We start from the raw sequence: 14,588 nt of genomic DNA on the forward strand, positions 1-14,588 counted from the left end.
CCACCTAAATTTTAGTTTGGAAATTTGAAAATGTCGTTGAGGGGCGCGTGTGACTGGTAACCGCTGTATAAGTTCGACGAGGCTCAATTTATGTCCGAGCAGTTCGATTGACATTTGCGTAATTCCGATTTATATGTATGCGTTTCGAGTGATTATTTTTTGTTATTACATTTTATTTGTGTTATTTTTTTGACAATTTTCTCCGTAACGGTATGCCCTGGAACACCGACAGCCTCTCAGCCATTCATAGGATCGGTCAATGATGATGTCAATGATGATGTGAAATTAACAAATTGATGTCAGTTTTTCATGCGCCTGTCCTGTTATTGATCATAAATTGTGTCGTAACATTGTCAAAGTAGCTGTGGATCCACGAGGCGATAGCCGAGTGGATCCGCAGCGATAACAAAAAGGCAGAGGGGTCAAAATTAAGTAAAAATACGTGAAGAAAGTGAGACAAAAATGCGAGAAACTTCAATCTGACGAGAGCAATATCGCCCACGCATTGTAAAATGACCTATTTACTGAGCTGAATAAATAGACCCTTCCACGGTTTTTGGCGCCATCTTAGTTGGGGGGCAAACAAGGCTAAATTTAAAGTAAATGTATGGAATTTTGGCCGACTTTGAACCTCTGTAGCACTGCTAAAAAGAGACGGATTTCCACAGTGATAGTGTCTTTCAAAAGACATTTATACTGAGATTATTTTAATGAAATATAATGAACACATTCAAGCTACAACGACCATAAACGAATTTTTGAGATTCCATACAAACCCTTCTGAAACCATTGCGGCAAATTGCCGCAAAATTAGAAGCAACATGAAAAGATTTGTAATTCGAATTTACGGACATGATACCGTCCTTAATGGCCTTATTTTCTGTTGAATGAATGATATCATGATATAATGATATAAAAGTATTTAAAATAGTGGTAAAAGTTGGAAATCTTTCTCTTTTTAGCGGCGCTACAGCGGTTCAAAGTCGGCCAAAATCCCATATATTTACTGTAAATTTAGCCTTGTTTGCCCCCCAGCCAAGATGGCGGTCAAAAACCGTGGAAGGGTCTATTAACTGAAAGGAAAGGAAAGGGAACTTTATTTAAGTGTTAGTCTTCTAGCCCTGGTGCACTAGTTGGGGGCATTGTAAACTGAAATCAACAAAGTAACACAAATCAATGTTGGTTTTTGAGGAGAGGGGAAAACTGGAGTACCCGGAGAAAACCTCTCAGAGCACAGAGTCAACAAACTCAACCCACATATGATGCCAAGTGTAGGAATCGAACCCAGGCCACATTGGTGGGAGGAAAGTGCTCTCAACACTACACCATCCCTTCACCTGCCTGGAAAGCAATATTTACTAGGCAGCCAAAGTGAAACATGAAAGATTTTTTGAAACTCTTCACACAATTTGCTTCATCTAAATCTACATTGATTATTTTGTCAGCAAAATCTTTAAAAATATCTCACCAATCGTAAAGCTGGTTACACAGCAAGTTTTCCTTGATAAGTGCCATTGACAATAAATTTTCATTTGCTGGTGTATAAAACGACAAGTTTTCTTTGGCATTTTTTTTTTCCTGGACAAGTTTTATTTGATGGTGTGTACGATAAGGAACTTTTCATTGCTATTCCTTTTCTTATCTACAATACTATTGAATGGAGTATTTGTGTTCAGGTATCGAAAGCACAATGGCTGCTTTAAGCAAGAAAAGCCGGATGCTGGCTAAGTGCAGTCCGCTTGTGACCTGGGTTTAACTCGTGGACTCCTAGGAGTGAGACTCAATGGATTTTACTCTGTCTAATGCCACACAATTTTACTAGTCAATGTCCCCTTTAAAAATAGTTAAGTAAACATAATTATTGTAATCAGTAATATTAATAATAATAATATTTAATATTTCTATAGCGCCTTTTACAGTAAAAAATCAAAAGCGCTTCACATGTCTTAAAAAAAAAAAAAGAAGAAAAAAACAAAATAGTAAATCTAATTACAGGAATTAATATACAAATGATTAAAAATATGTAATAATTATAATTTGTACAAGTAAAATATAATTATTCCTAAAATTTAATTAAAGTAAACCTATCTGCGAACGATTTCCTGAATAAAAATGTCTTTAAATTTCTCTTGAAAGTCTCAATTGATTTGACATCTCGTAGATTTGGTGGTAGGGCATTCCATAATTGAGGCATGGCCGCCTGAAATGAATGCCCTCCAAGAGTTACCAGCATCTTGCCTTTAGGGGCATCCAAAAGGGTGCTAGAGTTGGAGCGTAAACTATAATAAGATTTGGATTTTACCGACACTAAACTGGACAGATAAGCGGGAGCTTGCCGTGGATGACTTAAAACGCCAGCAGCAGAATCTTAAAATGAATCCTCGCATGAATTGGAAGCCAATGTTAATCATACAAAGCAGGAGTAATACGGGAATATTTCCCAATGCCCATAACAAGCCTTGCAGCGGCATTTTGAACGCGTTGCAATTTCGAAATTTGGTCCTTAGGGATGCCATAAAGCAGACTATTGCAGTAATCTAGCCTGCTTGTGATAAATGCATGCACTAGGGTCAGAAGATTCTCCCTAGAAAGATAGTTCTTTATACGCCTTATATTATGAAGATGGTAAAAAGCTGATTTGCACACGCTAGTAACATGTTTGGACATGTTAAGATGTGAGTCCAGCCAGCAACCAAGGTGGTGGTGGATCCAGTGGTGGATCCAGACCTGTAGGTAAGGTGGGGGCCCACTCTCAAACATTTTGGTTTCGCCCTTTCACAGTTTTAGTGTTTTATGGTGTTTTGGTGGCTTTGGTCCAGAAATAAGGGGGGGGGGGGACCCTGGGACCCCCGGGCCCCTCCCCTGGATCCACCACTGATAATATATAAACCTCTAAATTTCAGCACCATAATTACATGTAGTTAACCTGTAAATTTTTAGCGCCTTACTATAATACTAGTTACAATTAGATGAACTATCCTACCCTAGATATAATTAGTAAACCTGAATATTTTTAGCAACAACCTTAGTTATCTAGAATTAGATGTGAACTATCCTACTCGCCTTGATTAGTTTGATTGTTGTTTCGATATCACAGGCCTTCTGATATTATGCCATGGTGCGATTTCGCACAATCGACCTCGAATCGCATCCGATCGCACAATTCACGAAAAACCGCATAATTCACAAAAGAACGCACAAAATTCATAAAATAAAACATAAATCAACAAGTTTCTTAGGAGTTCCTGCATAAATATGCCATTTTAAAGCCTTTGTTACCTTCAATTTCATAAATATTCGAAGTTCAAGGCGTTATTTTGCATGTGGGGGGCCTGGTACGAGTCTCATTCTTAAAGAGTCGCCAATTGGTGTAACCAGAAACTCATAAGGGTTTTCAACCCTTATGAGTTTCTGGTGATCACAAACACGCCTTTTTTTCAGATTAGCAAATATGTTCCGAAATATAATACTGCACACAAAAACAAAGTGTAATAAGCTAGTTGTAGCATACAGGAATATTAATAATTATTGATCATTCATTTGGCATGTTAGCTGTGTCCTTTCAACTCTTAACGTGGTGCACCAATAGTGCAGAAGAGATCTTTTTTTTTACTTGTCCCAACTAATGTGGATCAAGATTCATAATTACTGTTCCCTTGTGTTCAAAATGTCTTTAGAGCAGTAAAAACGTGTTTTTTTTAATACTGAAACCTTGAAAAACAAGCTTAAAATTGCTCAGAAAAAAACGCATAATTTACAATATTTATCGCATAATTGGCCTTTCTAATTGCATAATCTGCCCTGCAGATCTCGCACAATTTGCATTTTTTCATTGCACCCTATCAAAAAGCCTGGTATCAGAAGAAGGAACATAAATTGTAAGTGGTAGGTTCAAATTGTATGTAATAGGTTCGCTCATGGGTAACAGAGGTGTGCCGGCAATCTCACCGTTTGATGAGTTATTGGTTTGAAAACTGTGAGAAACAGAAAAAGTATATCTTTGTACCCTCAAAAGCATTTATCTGTGTTTTTAGTAGCTTACGATTTCAGGTGAGTGGGAGTTGAGATACAGTAGGACTGTTCCAATGTCCAGGCAATTGACCATCACTGAGGGCAAAAGAGCTCCCGACCAAGAAAAGGACACCACTGGGTTGCTTGGCCCTAATAGTCTTCAAAGGTCCTTGACAAACCAAACGCACAAACAATTTTTAATGCGATAAGTCCAATGGCACGTAAGCAACAGGACAAGTAGAAACTGTAAAATTCTGCTGAAGAAGACACTGAAGTCAAAACCAGTCCATAAAATGGCTTGTTTTGGTTGAGATGGCTGGATTGATACCCAACCATAAGTGCCCAATCTTAATTTCCAATGCGAAACAACAAGGGAGGAGGCAGGTCTAAAATATAGGTCATATTTCACAGGTCAAGACTAGAACACCCTGCTCCACTGATGAACAACTTAGCCAAGAGTTTCCCAACACCTAAAACATTTTCGTATAGTTATTAGGGCTAGGAGACAATTTTGGTGTTGTTTATTTATATGTAGCACAGTGACATGTACACTGACCTGTGACCTGTCCAATTTAGTCCCGCATACTTGTGCAGGTTCACACAGCAAGCAAGTCAATGATATTGTCTTTAACTGGTTTATGTTAAGAAGATAGCATGAATTTTTGTGGCCAAGCACAAGAAGCTGCAGGGCGTCTTTGATATAGCTTCCATCCATATATAATAGAATCAAAGTCAGGTGTTTTCCACAAAGTTCTCAGTTGGAATTGACTCAAACTCGCTTCCCTTGTCCATTTTTTCTGTTTGCTTTCCACTTTCTTGAAAGCGCAAAGTCACTTTCACAGCACAGCTTTGCTTTCAACACCCATTGCATACACTGTACTCTACTGCCACCTATTCTTTACCGTTCCAATATTCATGAGGATTCTCTCTCTTTTCCCAAACTGAAGATGACGTAAATTTAATTTCCTTTGTTTTCATGGCTTTCAGCATGACATCCTGCGATATAAAAAATTGTGGAATCACATTCAACAAGTTAACCTGTGAGCATTGGATTCTCATCCTTTATCCGCTTCGGCAGCAAAAAGAGACAGACCACTATGATCAAGTGATCAATTCTCTAGTCAAGCATGTATGGCTGACAAAACATTACTTTCTGTAGCCAGTGCCAGAGGGACTAGCTTGCAAATCAGGAAAGAGTGAATTCATTGCTTGTGGTGGTCTTGTGCTCGTTTCGCTATTGAAGTGGATAAGGAGTGAGATTCAACTGCTCACAGGGTGTAAACAAGTCAAAATCACTATTGACTAAAATCGTCTGGTATTAGACCGACTAAACTCTATTAAGTCTCACTCCTAGGAGTCCATTGGTTGAAGAGGACATTAGCTTTTGAGTGGATGTTGAGTTGGTCAACCCATTGACTCCCAAACCGCCCTCAGTTGATGAGTAAAAATTTAATAATCTGGCGTTAGACAGAGTAAAATTTATTAAGGAGGAGTCAATGGATGCCTATCTAGCTGCATTGATCTTTCTAACTTCTGGTTTAATTCTTGGGTTGCACGTCACGCAAGTGAAAATATAAATCGCTTACCATTCAAGAAATTGATTCAAGAAATGGAAATGTTATAGAAGAGGAATAAGTAAATAACGGGTCCAACTCTCAGGGCTGTGCGATATTCCGTACTTGAGTTATTCGGCGAAATTTATTACTGAAATTTGTAGAGTTTAGTACGGAGGTGCCATGTTGGTGTACTGCTGAAGTAAACCAACATGGTGGCTGGAAACCTGTAGAAACATATGGAATTTAGTTTGGCTGTCTTTAACACTTTCTGCTGTATAATGAGCTAGCAACCATTCGTATAGACACGTCTCCTAGTATATTGGCTGTTTAGGCCACAAAAACACGAGGGAAATCAATGTTTTTATGCAACTGGCACGTTTTTCGAAAGCTGTCAACACGTCACGCACTGTGAAAAACTCTGAAATTCAAACTGCTCTATTTTCAAAACGAAGCACGGTACTGAGCTGAAAACATGCAAACAGATATATTTTTAAAACCTCCTGTAGCTGATCAAGATAAAAACTCGAAAGGCTCTTTAGTTTTGTATTTCATTTTTTTGTGACGTCATGTGCAACCCAAGAATAGGACGCCATGAACTGAGCAAGATGGAGAGTGGGAGTTAGAAAGATTGCTGACAAAGTGGGTAAATCCGTCCACCCCTGTTTACGTGGATAAACCCGGATCAAAATTGGATTGATTGATTGATTGATTGGTTCACGATCCTTCTTACATAGAAAAACACCCGCGTCTGAATAGACAAACTTGGATCTGTTATGTCTTCACATTTTACATTCAACACAAAAAGGTACACAGACCCTATCCTCTGAAGACCTTGTTGCCTTGTAACTGATACAGCTCCCCAGTGCCTTGCTATATACTAAACAATCTTGGAACTTGCCATAGATGTAGTACTGATGAAACTGGTTCCGGGCAGCTGCCATGAATGAAGATTGAACGAAAAGTCAAAACTGAAACACACAATTCAACTTTTCCTTTCCAATTTTGTCCATGTTGCATTTAAGTTATCTTTTACTTACAAGCACAGAATCGCCACATGTCAAAAAAGTCAAGACATCTAGGAGCCTTAAGGAGAAACAAAATGAAATTTTGGATCTTAGGCTTCAATGACACTTCCATATCCCCAACCTTCCCCTCTTAAACATCATCATTATCACCTGTTCAAGGCAGCTTGCAACCCCAACCACCCCTCCCTCCAACTATTTCTATTGGACATCACTGCAGGCAGCTATTCCATAAGGAAGCTGGTGTTATCCCACAGAAGTTGTACAGTGTTTGGGTTGCCATGGCAGGAGATCACCAAACTAGCTCTTACTTGCTGCGCTAACAATGACCTGCAAACTGCAACCTTACTTTCCATTCTCACAGTCAACTCATAGTCGCCTTTGATCATCCGAGTCGTAATTCTTATGCAGCTATCAATGTTAAGGCCGGGGGGGGGGGGGGGGGGCAGTTGTGGGGCATTTGACCTCTATTGCCTTCCCCACCCTCAGGAATTTGACTAAGAATCTGGGTCCCAGGCGTGGGGACGTTTGCCTTTTTTGCGCGGAGGAATGGGACCAAGTCACATCGTCCCATGTACCTCGTCTGTGCGCCTAATATACTTAATTTACTTTGCAATAGACCATATTCGTATTCTCAGTATTGGACTGGAACTAGCTTGCAATGGAGGCTAATGCGGGGGAATCTTTTCAAATGCAAATACTTTTTAATATATTCCCCCGCAATAGCCTCCATTGCAAGCTAGTTCCAGTCCAATACTGAGAATACGAATATGGTCTATTGCCTCCACAAATAAAAAATGAAAATAAAATAAATAAATAAAAGGGATCAATTTAAAGGTAGTTTACAAGTGCTGTGAGGGAAGAGGCATTAACCGCTTCAGTAGAAAGATATTAAAATGAAACAAACTGAGGCCCGGGTTTGATGCAATCAACTGGAGATCTTGCACTAACAGTCGTACATGTTCGCAGTAGTATTGGTAGTGGTAGTAGTGAATTTTGTAAGTAGTGTAAAATGTAAATAAAAACATAAAAAAGAAAAAAATTCAAGATCTCCTCTCGAACAACCTGATTCCATTTGCACGTCGACACTAGCCGCTAAATTTGTTTTCGGCGGAACATTTGTATCTCTTAAAATACTAAAATTTCTGGTAAGATATTCTCGAATCAAACCTGCGTTCCTGCCAATTGAATGCATTTTTACCATCAGATGAAGATTTGCTTCTCCATAGCACATTAAGATCACAACTGTTGGATTATCTTATCGCCTAAATTTAAGATTCTGGTGGCTGATCTTGTCGATTTTTCTTTGACATACCTTTGAAAATTGTTAACTTGATGCCATCTAATGTGTGTACTAATGTATGATGCCTTCTGATGTATGTGCTCCAAAACTGGCAAACACAGCGGTCGAAACGTCCTCGGCTTCCCCAGATATTAAAACCCATAAAACTAATATTCATGTTACAGAGGTACTTACCCGAAAATACTCCCAGACAAGCAATTGCAAAAACCGCCACTAAACATAATATTTGTTTCATAACTTTGACGCCGACTTGCAGAACGGTCAACTCTTGCTCCACACAGTTTAAAAGCCAGATGTCAGTTGATTTTAGATTTTGTTTTTCCTTAATTACTTCGAAAAACTTTATCAGCGGTGAGCCTTCGTCGGCTGTTGAACATAAACGCAAATTGAAGGCTTTTAATTACCACTACTAATAGTATATGCGAACTAGACCGACGAATTTTGGGGCTGAGGCTGAGCGGCCTTACTTTTTTTTTTTGTCGGTTTGATGTTTGAGCCCGAAAATGCTCTTGCAGTTGTGTGGTTGGACTACAAAGTGATTTTTCTTAAGTGTATCATGCAATAAGAACACGCTCATCACGAAAAACAAATAAGCCAAACAAAGACGTTGTTATCAAGTAACCGGAAATATTCTTTTTATGTTCTTAAAATTTTGCTTAATACAGCCTAAACGTTCCTATAAAAAAGTTTTTCAGTTTATAAAAGAAATGAGTGTAAACTCAAACTACTATTTTCTCAAAACTATTCAAAACAGAAATGGAACCGGTTCTTTGCTACTGGTTATTTACAATTCGCAAGAAGAAACCCGTTGGTCCCTAGTTTCTACACATAGTGAGCTAAAACTCCCGAATGGGAAATTCTTTCCTGATCGAGATCAGCGTGCAAAATTCTTTCAAATTTATTGAGATAGATTTGGGGTACAACTATGAGGAAAGGCATAAAAAATATTGTCCAACATCATCGATTTTTTATTCATTAAACGACTCTAGCAGCTGCAAACACCTGCAATAAAGTCCGCCTTCTCAGTCTGAATTTCAACTTCACGGAAATTCCACTTAGCTCATTTGACAAATGTCACACTGTGGAAATTGCACTCTGTGTATTTTCTGGCCATACCGACACTAAATTCGAGAAAATTAATTCTCAGATATACAGGTTAAACGCGACGACGCACAATAAAAAGCGTGGGGGAGGACCAACCTCTAGAGACACCAGTAACAATAGAGAAATGTAGGACTTCTGTTGGACGAACAAAATAAGCTAATAGATCTTTTGTTTTCGTCCAACAACATGGCTGCGATGACGTCTCGCGAAAACCTGCAATCAAGTTGAACCGTGGTTCTATGAAGAGCTCTGTGATAATTTGTTCGATTAAAGGGGCACTGTTACGGCGTTCGTAACAATTTTTGGTCGAAACTTACGAAAGTCCATCAGTAAACACTTTGATTGCTTTAAAGTCGAGGAGGAGGGTGCAGAGGGTGCGCAGAGGGGGCTTTCTAATATAAGTGGTATTCTGCAAAAAAAAAAAAAAAACGTCATAAGTCACCTACGCCATTCCTTAGTGGTGCAACCCCCTCCTATATATCCGCTCCTGAGGGACATGAGAATGAAACAAAAAATAATTTCTTACGAATCACAAACCCATTGCGGTTTCAGCTTTCTTGCTGAATCATCTTTATCACTGATTGCACGGTCCCAGGAAAGGAATGGAAAGGAACTTTATTTAAGTGTCTAATCTTCTAGCGTTGGAGCACTAATCGGGGACACTGTAAATTGAAATTAACAATCAATGCAAATCAAGGGAAAGAGGGAAAAACCGGAGTACCTGGAGAAAACCTCTTAGGTTAGAGTAGAGAACCAACAAACTCAACCCACATATGACGCCGAGTCTGGGAATCGAACCCAAGCCACATTGGTGTGACGCGAGTGCTCTCACCACTGCGTCATCCCTGACCCCCCCTTCCCCCCCCCCAAAAAAAAAAAAACAAAACAAAACAAAAAAAAAAAACAAAACAAAAACAAAAAACAAAAAACGTTTTGTTCATTGGAAAAAATATTGGCTCCAAATCAAGAGTTTTAGCATGGACAACAGCAAAGTTGACGCAAACACTGATAAGTATTTGGCTATCACTCCGTCTCACTCAAGAAGGATAACATGGCCGAAATACCCTGTAAAGGGATTGCCTTGGACGGATATGAAATTATGATAGAGAAAGAAAAATTCACCATTGGATGCTGAAGTTGTCGTACAACCTTGGTAATTTCACATTGTTTTTTTGCAGATTATGCGAAGAACAAATGTACTAAAATACATGCCTCACCTGCAGCACGATTACTTCTCCTAGCAGCGCGCGATCTCATTGACTACTTCAAGGTCACATGACATCTAACAATAAAACTGTTTCCCGCCAAAAGTCTCTGAGCTGGAAACAGTGCAAAATCTATGACGTCAGAGTGTAACAGTGCACTGTTACCGGCGAATGTTGATCGAGATTAAAGCGTCACCGACGTCAAATCCCCGAACTGTCTCGTGACGATAGACTTTTGAAAGACACGAAAGCAGATCTTCAATCCACAAGATATAGTTAAGTCGAAGAGGAACTGTGGGAATAAGTCGATCTAACGGGATATCTAGCTTCAGGCCAAAGTCTTGTTCTAACAAAGCACAAGTTAAGGCTCGCAAAGCGCCGGCATCTTTAAAGTTCAAACTAAAATTCCCCGATGAAGTCTCCTTGGCGAACCTTCTAAAGTAGTCAAATTTCTCGGTAAGTATTTGCTGGCGATTTGTTGTAGATATTTCTCGGGTGCATGAGGTCATTGAAACCCATAATTTTCGGCCTCAGGTGCTAGAGGATGTCAGGCCAGCGTATGCTTCCGCCATATTGAAAAGAAAGGTCCCAGATTTCCGTCTTTCTTTTCCCGTGCAAAGTAGCCTCGTTCCCAGGACCTTTTTCCTTCGCTTTACCTGGGAACGAGGGTTCTCACAAACCATTTCAAAAATCGTTCTTTTCGGACTGAAGAAAGATGCGAGCGTCGCATCATTAAAAATGTCGCGAAAAATTGTTCCTTCGGTTGTTCCCCCATATCTTGCATACCGATTATTTATAGAATGAGCCAATCATAGGCCAAATTTCATTGAGACGTGTCACCCTGGATTTTGATTGTGCGAAGGAACAAAGTATAGGATTCGGCTCTCACCTGACTCTCTACTCAATACGTTGTGTGGTAGTCATTTTTGAAATGCGCTAATCTCAACCCTGTACATATAACTTCCGGTTACGATCCTTTGCGTCTAAAAAGAGCTCGTGCGTTCCAAAAATAAGCAGAACGTTCGGGTAATTGTCTCGTATTGTCTTAAAATCCCTTACTACTTACTAATACTTGGCAGGGATCCTCCAAAAGCAGGTGTTTGTATGATATCAGGATTTCTCTTGGCAAAAAAAACGCTTATAGCACAAGGAAGACCCTAGCTGTGGGGCTAAGTTCCTCTACTTTGTATGAAGTCAGCCACTCGAGGCGCAATCTTAGATCAACGATTGCTGCTTGCTTTTCCTGCCATAAAAACTAAGAGGGCACTTGCCACGGCTTCTCTTACTCTATGGAATTCACCACCTAAGGAAATGCGTGATATGGACAGACTGGATGCGTGTAGGCGCCACCTTAAGACATTTTTCTCAGGTCGGCATTTGTTAGGCGCCATCTTAAGACATATTTTCTTAGGACGGCATTTGTTATTTTGCCGCGATTTGCTGGGCTTAGAGATGGGGCTAAGGAGCCTCTGGATTTCCTATGTCATCATTGCGCATTGGTATATGTTATTATTATAATAACATGGTTGGGAAATTACTCTTTAATTTTGGCGCGAAATTTCAGCGTTAATTTATTATTCCACATGTGAAATTACATTGTTGCCATGGCAACTTTTAGTGCTAAAATGGCGTCCAGGTTTGAAAATTAAGGAGTAATTTGTCAGCCCGTGAAATTAAGGAATAATTTTACTTGAGTTTTGTCCAAAATCAAATAATTTCCCTCGCCAAAAGGCTCGGGAAATTTGGACAAAACGTGCTTGAAATTATTCCTTAATTTCACGCGTCACTATTTGATTACCCATACTTATTACATATTATTATTATTATTATTATTATTATTATTATTATTATTATTATTATTATTATTATTATTGTATCTTCAATTATGACTTGTACAGTTTCTTTTTCAAATGTATGTTCTGGATATTTTTAATTCATTTCACAATAACTTAAAATAAAAGTCAAAATTACATTACAGGGCAGGTTACAGTACAGTTTGGATAACACGCACAGTAAATTTACCATACCATTTAACGATTTTTTTTTATAATCAAGTAAACGAAGCACATTAAGAAATACGAGAACCCCAAAATGCATATTAAAATTAAATTATTATTATTAATTGTTGTTCTAGCTTAGGCCTAATTACTATTGAGCAGGGATATTCTATGGGATACGACTTTTTATTTCCTTATTTTCTCTGCTACCACAAGTCCTGGGACACAATGTCATAAATTAACGATAATAGTAAATTCAAAGCAAATTACGAATCATGAACGATAATCGTTCATTTAGAGGAGAGATCATGTTGAACAGGAATGGCGGAGCGTATTTTTTTGGGGGTTTGGTGGGGATGGGGGCAAGCAAACGCCGGAGACGCCAACTTGTAGGCGGTTCTGGAGAAATTTCCGCCTGAAACTTTTTAAATCTTGAAGGTCGGAAGTACTACTAAAATGACAGATGTTCTACTTATTATTATTTTTTTTTTTTATGCAGTTAGAAAATCTGCTTTGCACCGAATGAAAGCTCGCCTTTCAAGGAGTTAAAAGAGTGCATGGCCGCGCACTGAGATATGGTTTTTTTGAACATATCTTGTTTAACCTCTTAAACAAAAATCTTGTTATTCCTCCATAAATTCAACATGCGTTTTAATGGGCTGGACATCCAGCAAGTTATCCAACCGAGGTTTGATTTGTTAAGGGAACAAAACAATTTGAGGGATTAGGGATCCCTCTGCGGGTGCTGCGACGCCATGGAGGCGCTTTCTGAAAGACGACGGTGGCAGCTACCAGGACACCATTCTAAAACATGTTTGTGACAGGGTTGGTTCCTCGTATAAGGGAATTTAAGATCTACGACGCTAATGTACGTTTTTAAACTCTTTCCTTGTTATTCCAGATCGCTAAACTTCAACGAACAATTCGAAGCATCCAGGAATTAAGCGGAGATGACTCTAGGAAGTCGTGAGAGCAGAGCTGGCACAATGGTAATTGCACAGGATCCCGTTACCCGAAGCTTCCATACGTATTGTACCCTTGAGTCAACCGTGTCCCGCGGGTATCTTTCTATTTTTAGAACTACTATATTTTGTCGTATGTGACTGAGAACATACGTGAAGTGGCTTACATACATCACATACGTATGTGACGTAATAAATGGCTGACTATTGGTCTCTTATCATTGGCTATTGTGAAAACATCAACTAAAGGCCCGCTTGGAGGTGTTTCTAAAAATAAAAAGAGAAGGGAAAGGGTTGACTTAGAGTGTTAATATGGAAGATGGAGGCTCCGGGTAAAATAACCTAGTACACACTATTTGCAAAGAGTAGAGCATGAAGTTCCTGGTGTTGCGGCCTGTCCTATGTGGTGTATCATGGTAGGGAGGGTAAATTCTCGATGATATAAGCTAAATAAAGCTACTCTAAAATCCGAAGGTTAATTAAAGATGTGATGACGATGGCTCGCTTCCCGCCAATGTACCCAGTGGTCGATTCCCAGACTAGGTGTCATGTGTGTGTTGATCGAATTTGTCGATGTTTGTGGCTTTCTTTCTTCCGTCGATGTAGATATCCGTGATCTATAATATCAGAAAAAAAAAAGGTTATCGTTAATTTTCCTCACGCAGCTTTTTCGTAGAAAGTTAGGTAGGAAATCCTTGCGTGATAATAACGAAAGTGCATGCGACGAGACTGAATTATAAATACTCTTGTTTTTCGGCCATTTTAACTTGATTAAAAACAATAATTGAAAGCAAACTGCCGTGATAAACATTATAACGCATTTTAACTTGACGTTTCGTATCATATAACATACATCATCACGTACGAGAAACAGCCTTGTTGAATTGCACTGTGAACCCATTGGGAGACTCATTTTCATCATTGTGTGCGCGGAGCAAGGACTCAAATTACACGAAAACAATATACCAAGAGCTGAGCTTCCTAAACCACCAGAATATTGTACAATGATGGCTCGCTTGCCAAGGTGCAAAATTGTCCCGAAAGCGAAAAGATTTGATCAAAAGGTCAGTGAGTTTGAGGTACATGCGACGTTCACTTACTAAATTATAAAGATAGTTAATCGTTATCGTGCAAGAGTATACGAAAGTCTTTTTGCTTTGCAGATCAAACTGGCTCTTCCCCAAAACACTCCCACAGAGCAATTCAATAAGACTCTCGACCCTGTGTCCCGCGCGACCTCAAAGTGGCCAATTAATTGTCCCGCCATATACACTGACTGCTAGGATCTAAATTGTGGAAATGGAGCATTTTCGAGATTGTTCGAGAAGAGACGTTACATGTTACCTCCGGGGAATGAAATGAAGAGTCACTTCGAAATATTTGGCAAAGCATTGGAATTACAGTATTTTTGTATAATTTACTGAAAAT

The 14,588-nt window shown here is 39.2% G+C and overlaps 1 protein-coding gene and 1 pseudogene across 1 annotated transcript; both read right to left on the reverse strand.

Moving 5' to 3' along the window:
• Positions 1–4,193: 4,193 nt before the first annotated feature.
• On the reverse strand, positions 4,194–6,704 carry LOC137975510 (synaptic plasticity regulator PANTS-like). Its single transcript, XM_068822622.1, has 3 exons — positions 6,605–6,704; positions 6,383–6,501; positions 4,194–5,007 (listed from the first exon to the last, which is right to left on the reverse strand). The coding sequence occupies exons 1-3, from the start codon at positions 6,702–6,704 to the stop codon at positions 4,903–4,905; spliced, it is 324 nt and encodes a 107-aa protein (XP_068678723.1). The 3' UTR covers positions 4,194–4,902.
• A 6,289-nt stretch (positions 6,705–12,993) lies between these two features.
• The window catches only part of LOC137976533 (adhesion G-protein coupled receptor D1-like), a 24,569-nt pseudogene continuing 22,974 nt past the window's right edge, over positions 12,994–14,588 (reverse strand).

This window comes from Montipora foliosa, chromosome 11 (assembly GCF_036669935.1).
Source record: "Montipora foliosa isolate CH-2021 chromosome 11, ASM3666993v2, whole genome shotgun sequence".
Lineage (NCBI taxonomy): Eukaryota > Metazoa > Cnidaria > Anthozoa > Scleractinia > Acroporidae > Montipora > Montipora foliosa.